This window comes from Cnephaeus nilssonii (genome assembly GCF_951640355.1).
Source record: "Cnephaeus nilssonii genome assembly, chromosome: 13".
Classification (NCBI taxonomy): Eukaryota; Metazoa; Chordata; class Mammalia; order Chiroptera; family Vespertilionidae; genus Cnephaeus; species Cnephaeus nilssonii.
Window position 1 is genome coordinate 30,794,683 of NC_137084.1, and position 17,158 is coordinate 30,811,840.

Below are 17,158 nucleotides of genomic sequence, written 5' to 3' on the forward strand. Positions count from 1 at the left end.
TCTCTACCTCTTCCTTCCTCTGTGAAATCAATAAAGAAATGTGTGTTTTTTTAAAAAAAAAAAACATCAATGTTTCTCTCCCTCTCCATCTTCCTTCCTCACTCTCTAACATCAAGAAAAACATATTTTTTAATTAATTAATTTAATTAAAAATAATAAAAGCCCTTGTTGATTTCTGGTTTCCTCTCTGACATGTAAAGAACTAGAAGTCATCACTCCTATCCTCATAATGGGAAAAAACGCTGAACTGAACAAACTGCAAATCAACAACTTTTCTTAGATCCATCAGAGAACTGAGGTGACAGGGCCAACCACAACCCTGAAAGCTAAGAGACAAGCAGATTGAGAGAACCACAGCCAAAATCCTATCACCACAGCAGAAGGTGCTGGAGTTATAGCTGACAAATGGCTCAAGGATGAAGGTGGGTTAGCTGGAGGCCAGTCTTAGGAGGTTTTTCTGGGATTTACTTCCAGGAACCCCCTTCCCCGCCGCCCCCCTCAGGTTCTTGCAGTTTCAAGAAAAATTCCCTCCTGTTTGGGGGAGAAGGGACAGGAAAAGTAATCATTTAAAAATATACCCAGTGCGTTCTCCATAACAAAGAATGCTCTCAAGTGGGAAGGCTTTGCCAGAGCCCTGGCTCACCCAGGAGAATGATGACTAGCTCTTCAGCCCTCTATAACCTTCCTTTCTCACCCAGGAACACTTCTGAAGGTCATAGCCTAGGGACTCAGGCCACTCAGAGAATGAGATTTAGTATCAGATGATAGACTGCTTCCCCTCCACACCACTTTACCACCACATCAACAGGGCTCCCGTATTCTGTCCCAGTGACCTATGCATAGCCTTAGGTCAATACCACACTGTCTTGATAATAAAAACTCCAATTTTGTTTTTTTAAAAAGGAAATCAATGGAAAAAATATCCTCAGGTGAGAATTAACAACAACAATAACAAAAAGTAAAGGGATTTATATACCATACTAACCCTAATCTAAAGAAAACTGGAATAGCTCTATGAATTTTAAAGTAGCCTTCAAAACAAGAAAAATTATCAGGGATGTTAGGTCAACACTAAAGTTATCTGAATAAACTATGGACAGTAGTTAATAAAAATGTATCAATATTGGTTCATTAATTATAACTAATATACCATACTAATGCAAGAAGTTAATAATATGGAAAGTGGTATGTGCACAGGAAGGAGTCATAAAGAAACTACTATCTTTGCAATTTTTTGTGTAAATCTAAAACTGTTCTAAAAAAATAAAGTCTATTAATTTTTTTTTAAATCTTTTTAGGCTTTCTGTCAGTAGTGGAGGAAATGAATCCTAATATACTTTCCCATCCCCCTAATTAATATGTACAAAACATTCAATGTTTTAAGTACAATTCTGAAGGGCTCAAAATTGTACCCGTTATAGACTGCATCGTGGCCCCACCCCCAAATTCATGTGTTGAAGCCCTAAGCCCATTCTCTTAGACTGTGACTGTATTTGGAGACAGGGTCTTTTTTTAAACTCGGGACCCTTTGCTCCGCAGGCCCACGCTCTATCCACTGAGCCAAACGGGCTAGGGCTGGAGACAGGGTCTTTACAGAGGTACTAGTACATCTGTTTACAGAAAAGGACACTGAGGTTCAGCGTGATTAATAACTTGCTCTAAGTTGTCCAGGCGCCCAGGGAAGCCCAGAACTTAAACCCGTGTCTATCCAACTCCAAGGCCCATGCCCAAACTTCTGCTCTACTTCACTGACCCACATCTCTACCCCAAGCCCCATCACCATGGGAACCACAGGACACTGCCTCAGGCACTCACCCAAAACGTTTAGAAAGACTGTTTCCTGGGCCTGCTCGGGGGTGACCACCACCTTACATCGGTACTCTCCTGTGTCCCTCAGCTGGACTCCAGGAAGGTGCAGTGAGAAGTCCCTCTTCTCTAGCCCCGCTAGAGACACGCTGGCTCCGTGTCTGAACGCCTTTTGATGGTTTCCATACATTTCAAACACCACGTGCTCTGTTCCATGCGCCTGGTGCTTCAGATACCAGATAACACCCGTAATGTCGGTGTTCAGGGGTGTGGAACCAGGGACCTTGCAGGAGATGGTGACATTGCCATTCAGCAACACAGTCTGATTCTTCCCTTCCATCTCCACTATCAAGAAATCTGTGGAAATAAGAAAATTCAGTTATGGGAGAACCTTGAAAAAAAATTTAGGCCTTGTACTCAGACACTACCTTGTAATTAAAAACGAATTCCTTGCCCTAACCGGCCCCAGTAGGGGGCGTGCAGCAGGCAGCTGATCAATGAGTCTCTCGTCATTAATATTTCTCTCCCTCCCTCGCCCCCTTCCTCTCTGAAATCAATAAAAATACATATTTTTTAAAAAAGAGCTGACTATGTAGCGGGCACTCTACCTGACCCTTTATAAAAAACAAAACACAAAAAACAAACTCCTTTGGCGGGGGGGTGGGGGGGGGAGGACGGAGGCATCTCATGTACAGAGTCCCTTAGTTCATGGCCCCTCCTTAATCCGCGTAAGATCCTCCCACTTTGTTCTTCCTTTTCAATATTGTTTTGATTGTTCTGGTCTCTTGCAATTTCTTAGAAATTTTCAAATCCGTTTAATTGATTCCTACAATTCCACAAAGGAAAGCTTAGAGCTGGGGACTGTTAAGGTACAGGTGGCTGAGGACGGCAGGCGGGATCCCCGAAGGAGATGACCAGGGAGAGTGCCTGGCCACAACCACTCCCGAGCCCCACCCACCTTACCTGCGGGGAACACCCAGCACCACAGGACAGGAAGCAGCCGCAGGACGCCCCAAAATTTGCGGCCTGCCGCCGTCCCGGTGACAGTCATGGCTGAGGAGGACCAGCTCGCCGGCCCGGGTCTGCACTGGAGGCCGCCCCGAGTTTCTTTCTAGAAAGAGAAGTCCTCGGTCGGAAGGCGCAGTCCGCAAATCCGCGTCTTAGGGCGCTCACTTTCTTGGTACAAGAGTGGCTTCTTTGCGCCTTCTAAATCTTTCTGCCCCTCCTTCAACCTGATTTAAGATTTACCCGAGCACGCCTTCCCCGCCCCCTACCCCCCCCACACACTCCTTTCACTTCCCACCCACACCCCCCATCCCCCCCACACCCCACCCCCCCACCCTCCGCAGCCTCGGTTCTCAGCCTGGGAAACGGCAGCTTCCGGGTCTCAGGCTCAGAAGCTCCCGCGGCCCCGCCAAGCGATCCCCTCTCCCCCTCCCGCACCCCGCACCCCTCGCCCCAGCCTCTGTTCTCAGCCTCGGAAGCTCCCGAATCCCCACCGAGCGATCGCCCGCGTACACACTCACACACCTGCAGCCTCGGGGTCTCAGCCTCGGAAGCTCCCTCGTCCCCACGGAGCAATCCCCTCCCAGCGGCAGCCTGGGGAGGCGAGGGGGGGTCCTCCGCCTTGGACCCTGCTCGTCCCCGCCAAGCGATCCCCTTCCCCCCACCCCCAGCCGCTGTTCTCAACCTCGGAAGCTCCCGAATCCCCACGGAGTGATCGTCCGCGCGCGCGCACACACACCTGCAGCCTCGGGGTCTCAGCCTCAGAAGCACCTCAGTCAAAGCCAAGTGATCCCGCCCCACCAGCAGCCTTACAGGGAATCCGCCTGGAAACTTCCCGGGCCCTCATCCTAGTGGTTGGAGGCCTTGCTGATCGTCACCAGCCAGCTCAACCTATGAGCGTTGAGCTCCGCCTGAGAGCGTCTGAGCCATGCCACCCAGCAAACCTCTCCCGTTGGGCAGGGACTTGTGGGCGGGTAGCCCTGGCTGCCGGGAAGTTAGGGACGGTAACTGGACTTAAAAATCCTCACAGAACGCAAAGGAAATGTCTGAGGTCAGGTTTCACATCCAAAATAACTTACAACTAATTTCTGTAGGCAAATTGCAACATAACTAGAGAGTACCCCGTGGTCCGGCGGTCGGGCTCCGCAGGGCGGTGCGGGGCGCTCCCCGCCCTGGTTCCTCAGCACCCTCACCCGGCCTGAGCCCACCCAGGAAGGCCTTTTCCCCTACAGTTTTCACCAAGGCAGGCAGGTTTTGTAGACATGAATAAGAGTGCCCTAGTCAGTTTAGCTCAGTGTATAGAGCGTCAGCCTGCATGCAGGACTCAAGGGTCCAGGGTTCGATTCCAGTCAAGGGTACATGCCCAGGTTTCGGGCTCAGTCCCCTGTAGGGGGCGTGCAGGAGGCAGCCAATCAATGATTCCCTCTCATCACTGATGTTTCTACCTCTCTCTTCCTCTCCCTTCCTCTCTGAAATTAATAAAAATATATTTAAAAAAAAAAAAAAAGAAGTGCCCACGTACAAGTCCTGAAGATGCAGGACCAGCATGAAGGCAATCACAAACAACCGGGGGGCGGGGAGCGCGGAGAGGGGAGAGAGCAAAACCAGAAACACCACCAATCCCAACATAGATCAACATCTTTTTCTTCAGATAACTGTGTGTTTCCCTCTTCTTCGTCTGCTGGAAGCGAGACAGATTCAAGTACTGAGGATTCTACCAACAGAAAAGTTAACAGAGAGGACAGAAAAAGGAATAAAAGGAGAAAAGGAAGAAAGGACAAAAGATAAAACATCAAGAAAAAAAGAAGGAAACAATCACATGATATCACCTTTCCAAGGTCTCATGAACTTCCTGTTTAAGGAGTTTATTTTATGGCACTTTTAGTTTGGGTTTACATGTTTACTGGTTTGTCAGGACCACAGCAGTTACAGTGTCCAATATGTGAAAGAAAAAACATGTATATAATTTTGTTTGTCGGTTACATACAATGTAAATATACTTCAATATTTAAATTTATTTTTGTCATCTCTTAAATATCTCGAGCAAGATTAGCAGAACAGACCCACATGCTTCAAAACATCAAAAATTGCCATTTGGATTATTGTAATCTCTGTACCCTGGGAGACATGGCATACCAGGGTCTGAAACCAGGGTAAACTTCTTGGTTTCCAAAGTTGGGTTAAAATGGCCAAATGGGTATGCAGAGCCCAGCACTGTGAAACCACAGAAACAGGGAAGAGCTGGAAGGTGGATGTCTCACAACTTCACGTCCACACATTAAAGAGTAGGGAAATCACATTTTACTTCCAGAGGTCTGCATCCAACACTTGAGAGCCTGAAGTTCAAGCACGATGTGGCAATGTTAGGATGCTTATCCTGTATTCAGATATTTGGTAGGGAAAGAGAATGAGTCTGCTCTGGTGAATATCATGCCTAATAATTGCATCTAAACTACCTATACCGAAGTCCTACACAAAGCAGAAGACTTGCAGATGGCATGAAAAAGGCTAAGGCCTATCCATGTGCTTCTTAGTCTTCCTTCCTGAGTTTTATGTTTCTATTGTTAGTAATGTCCTCTTCTTTCAACAAGTAGATTCTGTTTTCATAATCTCAGTATTTGCTGTGGAGCACGATGTAGTGCTCTTTTACTCTTGTTCCTCCAGGGATCCTGGTTCTACATTCCCAGCCAAAAGTTTTCATCTCCAGAGGTGATCACATCTTACCTAATAATAGACAAATATGTAAATTGACCGTACCTTCGCTATGCCCACAGCCAATCAGAGTGAGGGAGTATGCAAATTAACCCACCAAAGATGGCGGTTAATTTGCATACGAAGGCAGGGCAGGCAGCACCATGGCCTGCTTCGGGGGTACGGGTCCATCGGAGGCGGAGGAGGCCCTGAAAGCAGCGCCAGACACCGCCCACAAGGTACCAGTCCATTGGCAGAGGAGGCGGTGGGGTGGGCAGCACCAGACGGCACAGGAGGGGTCCGGGTCCATCGTAGGCCCCAGGAGGGGCAACGGCCTGCCTAGCCGCTCCCCGGGGTCCCTGGGAAGATCATGGCCCCGGGGAGGTGAGGCCGACCCGCCTAGCCGCTCCCGGGGGTCCCGGGGAACAGCGCCGCCCTGGAGAGGCAAGGCAGGACAGCCTAGCCACTCCTGGGGGTCCCTGGGAAGATCGTGGCCCCGGGGAGGTGAGGCCGACCCGCCTAGCCGCTCCCGGGGGTCCCTGGGAACATCGCAGGCATGGGGTTGCTGAGATACAGACATGAGCCTCTGGCCACAGATTCATAGCTTCGCAGAGACCCAGGGCAGAGATCTGCCTCATCTGCAGAGAGACAGCGGTTCTACAGTGCCCCCAAAACGTGGGTGGGCCCAGCCAGGGATCAAGGGGCATGGAAGAACTCCTGGGCAGAAGGGCAAGGACCCTCACTCCTGAGGCCGGGGTTGAGGGGCGGTGCCACCTCAGTGGAGGGGTGCTGCACTGCAGGGTACTGGACTGACTGACGTGATTCAGAGAAGCTCCCAGTGCTAACGGGCCTCGCTCAGGCGGCCTTCACACTTCAGAGGCGGCTACTCCTGCTCCCACCTTGACCCAAAAGCAAGCCCGGGACACCCTGCCCCATGGCAGAGCATGCCTAGGCAGTGAGTGCGAAGCCTTCCACCTGCTCCGGAGAAGCGGGGGCAGTAAAGAATGGGGAGCAGGGGACGGGGAGAGGAAAGAATGTGGAGCATCTGCAATGAAGAGGTGCTGGAGAAAGAGGCTCGCAAGCCTGACTGGAAGGTTTGTTCTGTTTGCCGGGCGGCTGCACCTTAGGAAGCGCAAAGAGCATGGCTCTGAGGGCTTCCTGTGTGCTGAGTCAAGTTCCACAGCCAACTGGAATTGGCCTCAGTTTCCTGGTCTGTAAAATGGATGAAGCGTGTCCCAGTGCCTTCACTGAGCTTTGATGGCCAATTGAGATACTATATAAAGAAAATGAGGGAAGAAGTGAGAAAGAAAAGGAAGGACGAGCAACACAAAAGAAACACTGGAAGGAACCTGTAAACCTATAGTCACTTAATTAGGGAATATAGTCAATAGTGTTGTAATGATGGTATGATGCCAGGTGGGTACTAGAAATATCGGGGAACACTTTGTAAAGTATATGATTGTCTAACCACTATTCTGTAACTAATATAAAACCTGAAACCAATACAAAATAATATTGAATGGAAAGAAATGAAAATTGGAGTTAAATTTTTATAAATTTTAAAGTTTAAATAAAAGCTGTAAAGGAAGGAAGGGGAGAATAAAAATAGTGTTTTTCATTTTACCACTTCATTAAAAAGACAGTTGTCTTTATATGGTGCTTTTATACTTTTATACTTTTCTAAGTCATTATCTCATTTTAATTTCCAGGCAACTTAAAGACAAGATAATTATTCCCTCCACTATTCAAAGAAAAGAAATCTTGGTGTCTGGTCCTAATGATTCAATCATCAAGCCCTTATTGTACAGCAGGGTTAGTAAAATTTTCTGTGCAGGGTTATATCTATACTAATAAAAGCCTTGGGGGTGATCAGGCAAGCAGGGGAGGGTATTTGGGGGCAATCAGGCCCGCAGAGGAGCAGTTAGGTGTCAATCAGGCCAGCAAGGGAGCAGTTAGGGGGCAATCAGGCAGGTAGGTGAGTGGTTAGGAGCCAGCGGTCCTGGATTGTGAGAGGGATGTCCAACTGCAGGTATAGGCCCGATTCCACAGGGATCGGGCCTAAACCTGCAGTTGGACATCCCCCGAGGGGTCCCATATTGGAGAGGGTGCAGGCTGGGCTGAGGGACACCCTCCCCAGTGCACGAATTTCGTGCACCGGGCCTCTAGTTGTTTCATAAAATGAGAGCGGAGGAAGCGGTTCCCCAGGTCAGCCTTGCAGGGTGCCTCCTGGGTTTTACACATCGCTGGGCTTTTGGCTCATTTGGGTTTGTGGGTTAATGCGAATCCAATCTAACCATGTAATCGATAGTTGCCTTTAAAAGAAGGTCTAGTTAGAAGTGAGTGAGAGATGAGAGGGCTAGGTTTATATTTTTAATTGGAAGTTGAGGTATTATTTTGTTATTCAGGCAAAATACCTTAAAGTAATCTTAAATACCATTCTTTGCTGGATTTAAAATTTTATCCATATTGCTATACTGTGGGGTTGTTACTGAATGCAGTTCCTTAAAGGATGGAACTGCATTCAGTAATAGTAACTCACCCCCTCACCCCCAGTAATAGTAACTCAAAACAAAATTATAATAGGATTATATTTAAATTACGTATCTTTATCTTTGATTACAGAGAGGTTTAACATAATTATCTTCTGTTGTAAATACCAGTTGTTTATTAATTTCATCCATACTGATAAGTGATCGTGTATAATTAAGTGTTGAAAAGAGATGGCCTCCACATATTTCTGAAGTCCTGTCGTTAAGTCCTGTGGTAATGGCTCTATGGAATTAATGCATCTCTTCTCCCAAGAGCTCCTGGGCCACCCGAAGTATCTTTTGTCTGACACCATCTAATTTAATTTCTGACTCAGTCAATATTTCCCCCATATCAGGAGCACTTGTTATCCTATGGAGCAGAAAAATTATCCTTTACTTTCTACAGTTACATCCCAACTAAGTTTCACAAGTCTCTCATATTTGTCATGTCTTGCATCAAGTTCCTGCTGAAATGATTTGAAGGCCACCATCATGGGTGACAATGCATTAACATCCTACCCTTCTCTCCTCTGGTTGTAGGGAAAATTGTCATGCTTCCTTTTCCTGAACCCTCCCAATCCTTCTTTGTTGCTTACATCGTCACAGCCTACAGCGAGTCTCCTAGAGACAGAGGGCCTTGGACCTGGTGGAGTGCATGAGGAGGCGGGGTGGGGGGTGGGGGTGGGGAGAGCCTGCCAGGGCCCTTTGACATGTCGCAAGAGCGGAGCTGGAAGTCGCTTCCGGCTTGTGCATTGCCTTCTTGAGTCCAGGTGATTTTGAGAATATTTTTTTTAACGCTGGGACAGTTGAACAAAGGAAGGACTCAGGGTAGAAGCAACAGGAGAGAGCCTGGGCAGTGCTCTGCTTGGCTCTCTAGAAAGATTATAGGAAAGAAGTGAGCCAAGGTGGGACTGCTTCGCTCACTGGAAAGTCAGAGAAAAGGGGCCTTGGATACAGGTTCTGGGGGTTAGCCTGGAAGGAGCTGCTGCTGCCTGCTGCTCCCCTGGTTGCAAGTCTCTGTGGGGACCCACAGTGTTTAGGAGAAAGAAAGGCCCCGAGACTATGACTCTGAAATGTTATTGTTTTGTAAACAATCCATTCTTTCAATATTGTCAAATTTGTCTTTTTGCCCAAAAAATTTACAACAAATATTACATATTGTTCTCATTTTACATTTACTATAATTAAAAATGGACCTATACAAATGACCTTAGCAACAACATTTCAACAAAAATTCCAACAAATATTGCACTGAAAGAATTTTCACAACACATAGTCAATAAATGAATTAAAATATAAACGTATATAAGGTCTCTGTGTCTTTCTGATTATCAATTAAAATCCAATTATTTCTTTATAGTTTAAAAAACAGTCCAATTACCTAAATAAGCCAAGAAAAATTAAGCCTTCCTGATTGCCCCTAACCACTTCTGCCTGCCAGCCTGATAATCCCCTAACAACTCCCTTGCCAGCCTGATTGATGCCTAATTGCTCCCCTGCCAGCCTTTTTGCCCCTAACTGCCCTCCCCTGCAGGCCTGGTCACCCCTAACTGCCCTCTCCTGCAGGCCTGGTCCCCCCCAAATGCTCTCCCCTGCAGGCGTGGGTCCCCACAAACTGCCCTTCCCTACAGGCCCGGTCACCCCCAACTTCCCTCCTCTGCCAGCCTGGTCCCTCCCAACTGCCCTGCCCTGTTGGCCTGATTACCCACAACTGCCCTCCCTTGCCAACCAGGTCCCTCTCAACTGCCCTCCCCTGCAGGCCTGGTCCCCCCCAAATGCTCTCCCCTGCAGGCGTGGGTCCCCACAAACTGCCCTTCCCTACAGGCCCGGTCACCCCCAACTTCCCTCCTCTGCCAGCCTGGTCCCTCCCAACTGCCCTGCCCTGTTGGCCTGATTACCCACAACTGCCCTCCCTTGCCAGCCAGGTCCCTCTCAACTGCCCTCCCCTGCTGGCCATCTTGTGGTGGCCATCTTGTGTCCACATGGGGACAGGATCTTTGACCACATGGGGGCAGCCATCTTGTGTGTTGGAGTGATGGTCAATTTGCATATTACTCTTTTATTAGATAGCATAGAAGCCTGCTGCATGGGTGGGGGCCAGCTGGTTTGCCCTGAAGGGTGTCCCGGATCAGGGTGGGGGTTCTCTTGGGGCGTGGGGTGACCTGGGCAAGGGGCCTGTGGTGGTTTGCAGGTTGGCCACGCCCCACCGGCGACACAAGCGGAGGCCATGGGATTGGGATTTATTTATCTTCTACAATTGAAATTTTGTAGCCCAGAGCAGAGCCAAGACTTCTATTCACTCTGCAGCAGCAGCCATTTCTGTTAGGATTTATTTACCTTCTATAATTGAAACTTTGTAGCCTGGACTGCAGGCCTGGGCCAGCCAGAGTGTGCAGAAAGCTTGGCTTCCTCCATCGCCGGGAAACCCAAGCATCCCTCCTGCTCTCTTCGTGGCTCCAGCCATCTTGGTTGGGTTAATTTGCATACACACTCCTGATTGGCTTGTGGGTATGGCTTGTGAGTATAACAGAGTGATGGTTAATTTGCATATTACTCTTTTATTATATAGGATAATTGAAACTTTGTAGCCTTAAGCGGAAGACTGGGCCAGCCAGGGCAGGGGGAAAGCTTGGCTTCTTCCATCTCTGGGTGCAACTCAAGCCTTCTCCTCCCTCCAGCTCTGTGGCTGCCATCATTTTTGTTGGGATTCATTTATCTTCTATCATTGAAACTTTGTGGCATTGAGTGGAGGCCTCAGCCAGCAAGAGCAGGCAGAAAGCTTGGCTTCTTCCATTACCAGGCAAACCCAACCTCCCTCCTGCTCTCTGTGGTCACAGCGATCTTGGTTGGGTTTATTTGCATATTTAATCCTGATTGGCTGGGAGGCGTGGCTGGTGGGTGTGGCAGAGGTATGCTCAATTTGCATATTACTCTTTTATTAGCTAGGATATACTTATACACAGATTTAAAATAGAGGGGAAAGAGAGGGAAAGAAGTAAATGTAGAAGAATGAAAATCATCCCATAATTCTGCCTCTTTTGTGCCTCTCTTCAGGTCTCTCAGGGTCTGACCAGCATACTTATATCTGAGTTTAGTAACCCCTTGATGCCTTTTTTTCTACATCATAGATTCTCTTCCAATCAATAATATCCAATTACTGTTCCCTATGTTTTATATCTAATATTTTCAACTTCCTATAAAAAGACCCCATTTGTGATTTTCCCCTCATAATTATATTTTATTTCTTTTTCCCCTTGCATTATTGTATCACAATCTCTACAAAATTATATTTTCTTTTACTAAATTTATAAAAATGTCCTCTGCCTTACTACTTTTCTCCAAAGGGTGCCATTTTCTTTCAACCACTATGAACACCTTTGGACTACTTCCTACTATTGCCATGTGCCTCCTTCCACTTTGAGATTTATTTTTTGATCTCATTATATTCTCAGAGCAGGCACCAAACACATCAACGCTGCGATCCCCACAGGGCACCACTAAAGGCGGCTCTAACTCACCCTCAGGTGGGAGTTCAGCTATGGGGAGTCTGTTCTATTCATCCCTCTAAACCAGGGATTTTCAACCTTTTTCATCTCATGGCACACATAAACTAAATTCTGCAATACACCAAAAAATATACTATATTGTCTATTTGACACACAAAAATAGGTATAATTTTGATTCATTCACACCAGACAGCTATTGTTATGTTGGCTGTTGTCATTTGACAATCTAAGGGGAAAGATTAGCGCCCCTGACTAAATAGTTAGGAATTGCATGTTTTCAAAATTCTTGTTGCACACAGGTTGAAAATCACTGCTCTAAGCCAAGAAAATCCAAGTTAAGTTATGCCTGTGTGCTAATTGCACCAGTCCTGAGGGATCTAAGACTTGTTTCTGAGTCATTACTCCATCCAGTAGAGATGGGAACAGAGCTTCTCTGCCCCACAAAGGGCCTGAAGTACAGCTGCACATCCCTGATAACTGCATTCAGAACCACACTGTGTGTTACCCATGACCAACACCTTCATGAGACCCTCCACAGCCCTGTCAGCCTGTCCTTGCTGAGGCGCCCCTACTTCTATCCAATTAGGAATAGCATCAGCCACCTTGGGCCAGTCACAGAAAATGAGGCAAGGGCCGAACACACCAACTATCAGGTCCTCCCCTAAGAACAGACTAGAACTGTACAGAGGAAGCCTCTCCTCTAGATTTAATTAATGATCAAGCTCATGATTCACAGCCCAACCTCACACCCTGGATCTTCCTTGGTAATCAATCCTATGTAATAAAAGCCCAGTGACCAAATGGCAGAAGGACCAGAATGACCCGTTGATTAGTTGTTATGACGTACACTGACCACCAGGGGGCAGGTGCTCAATGCAGGAGTTACCCCCTGGTGGTCAATGTGCTACCACAGTGGTAGCGCAGCTGGGCTGACCTGGGATGAGCAGCTGCTCCCACTGCAAACACCCTCCTCCTCCCCCCGCCCCCCACCCACCTCTTCCAGACACCCCCAGGCCTTGCAGCGCCACCAGGCTCACAGAGCTGACCCCTGAGGCAGGTTCCTGGCTGCCGCAGGAGTGAGGCCTACTCCACTGCCTCTCAGTGCTATTGTCTCTGGGCCCAGCCCGACCTGGTCCCTGGAGAGGCGAGTGCTCTGGCTCCACAGAAGATGCTGGACCAGAGAGCAGCTGCTCAGAGTGCGGGTCCACAGCCAGGGGATGAGAGATGCTCCCACACCGGGCCTATACTCACAGGCCACACCCCAACAGTGCACGAATCCTGTGCACCGGGCCTCTAGTATGGTATATTAATTAAAAAATCCAAGCTCCACTCTTTACTAATCATGAGATAGGGGATAAGTCACTTATTTTCTATCAAAGAATAACTCAGCCATTAATAAAGGGGAATATTTTTATTCATATACTGACATGTACAGATTGAACTTACTGAACATAAATAGAGTATGAAATGGAAACTGGTCAAAATCTGCAGCCAGTAAATATTGCTTTCCCCCCACCCCCTTTTTTATTTGAGGTATAATTGACATATATTATATGAGATTCAAGTGTACAGGATAAAATTTGATATTTGTATGTATTTCAAAATAACCACCACAATAAATCTAATTTAAATTCATCACCATACAGTTACAAATATCTTTCTTATGATGATCTTTTAAAATTTACTTTCAGCAACTTTCAAATATGCAATACAGCATTATTAACTCGAGTCACTGTGCTATCACACCCCCATGACTTATTTAAAACTCAAAGTCCAGCCGAAACTAGTTTGGCTCAGTGGATAGAGCGTCGGCCTGGGGACTGAAGGGTCCCGGGTTTGATTCCAGTCAAGGGCATGTACCTTGGTTGCGGGCACATCCCCAGTGGGGGGTGTGCAGGAGGCAGCTGATCGATGTTTCTCTCTCATCGATGTTTCTAACTCTCTATCCCTCTCTCTTCCTCTCTATGAAAATTCAATAAAATATATTTTTAAAAATAAATAAATAAAACTCAAAGTCTGTACCTCCTGATCCCTTTCACCCATTTTTCCCCCTTCTTGTTCTTATTCCCAACCTCAAGCAACCACCCATCTGTTCTCTGTATCTATGAGCTCATTGGGGCAGGTGGCGGTGGGGGGGAGAGGGTACTTTTTTAGATTCACATATAAGTGAGATCATACATAGCTTTCTCTTATTTCACTTAAAATACTGCCCTTAAGGTCCATCATGTTGACATGGATTGCAAGATTTCCTTTTTTATGCCTAAATAATATTCCATTGTGTGCACAGTAATATGCCTCATTATGATGTTTCGAGGAAAATGGACTGATCACATATACAACAGTGGACCCATAAGCTCATAGTGGAGCTAAAAACTTCCTATCACCTGGGGAGTCACAGCCATCCTAACATTGTAGCACAATACGTTATTCACAGGTGTGTGGTGATGCTGGTGTAAACAAACTACTGTGCTGCCAGTCATACAAAGGTGTATATAATTATGCACAATACAAAATACTTGATAACGATAATAAACGATTGTTCCTGGCTCATGTATTTACTATGCTATACTTTTATTGCTATTTTTGTAATCCTCACCTGAGAATATGTTTTTATTGATTTTAGAGAGAAACATGGATGTGGGAGAGAAACATTGATTGGTTGCCTCTTGTACCTGCCCCAACCAAGGATCAAACCTGCAACCTATGTATGTGCCCTGACTAGGAATTGAACCCACAACTCTTTTGGTGTATGGGACAACACTCCAGCCAACGGAGCCACCTGGCCAGGGCCTTTTAGTGCTATTTTAGAGTGTACTCTTTCTAGGTATAAAAATACATTTTCTGAAAAACAGTATGTGGAGTTACATATAAGTGAGATCATACATAGCCTAGCCTGTTGACTATATCTCTTGATATCATTTTCTCTTCTGCTTGATTTGGTCTCATATTGTTTTATGATTTTTAGTGTAGTCTGACTGTACAGGAGCAATAGGCTACTAGTATACCATCTAGGTTTGTGTAAGTATAATGAATGATGTTAACACAACAATGAAATTGCCTAGCAATATATTTCTCAGAATGCATCCCCTTTGTTAAGTGGCACATGACTGTGTGTAGGAGTGTATCACATTTTCTTTATCCCCTCATTCATCGATGACACAAGTTGATTCCATGTCTTGGCTATTGTAAGTAATGGTGCAATAAAGATGGAGGTACGGATAATTTTTCAAGTTCGAAATTTCCTTTCCTTCAGATAAATGCCCAGAAGTAAAATTGCTGGCTCATATGGTAGTTCCATTTTTAATTTTTTTTGGAACTGCATATATAAATTATTTTGGAACTTCAATATAAATGGCTGCACCCATTTATATTCCCACCAACCTGAGACTTCCCTTTTGACCACATCCTTGCCACTACTTTTTATTTCTTGTCTTTTTGATAGTAGACATTCCAAGAGGCGTGAGGTGATGTCTCATTGTTTTGCTTTGCATTTCCCTGAGGATTAATGATGTTAAGCACCTTTTTATACCCATGCTGGTCATTTGTATATCTTCTTTGGAAAGTGTTGCTTTCTCCTGTTCTTGGAAAGAGATGATTGGCCGGAGGCTATCCAGGAGGGCAGCTTGAACAGTCTGCTCTTGAGAAAGCTGTGGCAGTCATCAGGAAAAGTAAGTCAGTTACTTACACGTTCTCTGAGAAAGCGTGTGGTTTCTGTTATCCGTCTGTGTAAGAACTGCCGATTTTCCAGTGCTCCTCCATCTGAAGACATCATGAATGCACCTCAGTGAAAGCACGGAGTTCCAATTCTTCAGTCTCTCCTTGTAGTAGTAGTTTGAGTCTCCTGAGAAGCAGCTTTCTAGATTATGTTAGAAATAGGAGAGAGGTCTTGGGAGTCGGACCTATGAAAGAAATAGATGAGGAAAACCTTTAGATCATGATGTAGATCTGATATCTGTGAAGGGAGGAAGGAGAAAGGATTGGGAAGCAAGAGTTTCAGATTATAGTGCAACTCTGAGCAAGTCTCGGCCACTCCAACAGAGAGCTCCAAAGACTCCTGCTTTGTACAGGCACTGGCTGGACCTGCTTGGGATGAGGATAGCAGCAGATTCCTGAGATGGCACAGGTAGATCACGTTACCTGAGTGCATGCTTCATAGCAGACTCTCTCACAGCTCTAGAGCAACCACTTTTGGTCAAAACTCAGCTCTCCGAGGAGCTGTATCAGTTAGCTTTTGCTATATAACAAGCAAGCCTAAAACAATGGCTTTAAAATAATAAATATTTATTTCTCACACATTCAAGAGTTGACCCTGTTGATGGTCATGATCTCAGCTAGATCTGTTCACATGTCTAGGAACTGGATGGTTGTCGTCTAATCTATAGCTGGTTCTCAAAAAAAAACGTGGTATTGGTCAATGTCCTCCCATTATAATGTTGATGAGATGCCATAGGAATTTTGCCTCTTGTTTATATCAATTAGCCTATAGTAAAATTAGCTTCATTATATGTTGTTTTGTTTAAAGTTGCAGAACCTAGGCATGACGTAAAGTGGGATCTTAACTGACCTCCTCTAGAGCAACTAGCACTGGTTTCAGTGTCTCTCATCTTCCTACAGGCTACCTTGGAAGTGTCCTCCTCTCACTAATGTCAGCACAAAAGAAAGCAAATGGTAATACACAAGGCCTCTTTCACTTCTGTCTCATTCTATTGGCCAGTGCAAGTCACAAGGTTGAGCCCTATGTTAAGGGGCAGCCCATGGTTGGAGGGCACTGAAAAGTTACATGGCCTCTCATTGATATTTCTGTCTATCTCTCCTTCTCCCTTCCTCTCTGAAATCAATAAAAATATATTTTTTAAAAAGTTACATGGCAAAGGACAAATATTAGGGAAGGTTGGAGGCCTGGAGACTTCATTACAAACAAGGACAGAATCCAGAATGCTTATGAAGGCTTTAGTAGTCTCTTTTTTCAATGTGAAATGTCTGCTAACAGTGACAGTACTAGATATCAGAAGCCAGAGGAAGGCCAGAAATATAAGAACATTGACAAATATCATTCAAAAGAATCATTCGAAAATCACTTTATATCCAGTTTTCGCATTGGCCTAAGTCCAATCAGAAGAAAATGTCCCGTCCTAGCTTGTTTGGCTCAGTGCATAGAGCACTGGCCTACGGACTGAAGGGTCCTGGGTTCAATTACAGTCAAGGGCACATGCCTGGGTTGTGGGTTTGATTCCCAATGAGGGGTGTGCAGGAGACAGCCAATCAATGTTGCTCTCTCATCATTGATGTTTCTATCTCTCTCTCTCTTCTCTGAAGTCAATAAAAATATTTTTTTTAAAAAAGAAGAAAATGTCCCATGAATCAGTTGGCCAACTTTAGAAAAAAGGCCTTTGTTCTTGATTAATTGATTATTCTAATTTCCTAAAGCATTTCTTCTTTTTTTTTAAGTTGGATAAACAAGTTTATTTGTAAATTTAGTCAACATACATAATTGACCTAAAAACTTCAATAGAAGGATAAATTTTAAAAACCACTTGGAAGACCAGCTCTATAAAGTGATTTCCCCAGGACCATACACCAGCATTTCTAATGAGATGTATTAGCTATTGCACAGATTCTGCC

General features: G+C 45.7%; 1 protein-coding gene and 1 pseudogene across 10 annotated transcripts in view; both read right to left on the reverse strand.

The window, feature by feature from the left end:
* NCR3LG1 (natural killer cell cytotoxicity receptor 3 ligand 1) overlaps nucleotides 1-17,158 on the reverse strand; it is a 60,855-nt gene that overhangs the window by 37,678 nt on the left and 6,019 nt on the right. For 4 of the 9 annotated variants that reach the window (XM_079788164.1, XM_079788165.1, XM_079788163.1 and 1 more), the window contains exon 6: nucleotides 12,943-15,435. In XM_079788164.1, the coding sequence (XP_079644290.1) occupies nucleotides 15,393-15,435 (43 nt within the window). In that variant the 3' untranslated portion in view covers nucleotides 12,943-15,392. Of the gene's footprint in view, nucleotides 1-1,815; nucleotides 2,164-2,769; nucleotides 2,918-3,336; nucleotides 3,406-3,550; nucleotides 3,650-12,942; nucleotides 15,436-17,158 lie in introns of those variants that run through there. The other 5 variants (XM_079788161.1, XM_079788160.1, XM_079788158.1 and 2 more) reach the window with 5 other exon arrangements.
* LOC307109253 (translin-associated protein X-like) lies at nucleotides 8,109-8,742 on the reverse strand (annotated as a pseudogene). Its single transcript has 2 exons — nucleotides 8,723-8,742; nucleotides 8,109-8,651 (listed from the first exon to the last, which is right to left on the reverse strand). The product of its transcript is annotated as a translin-associated protein X-like (transcript).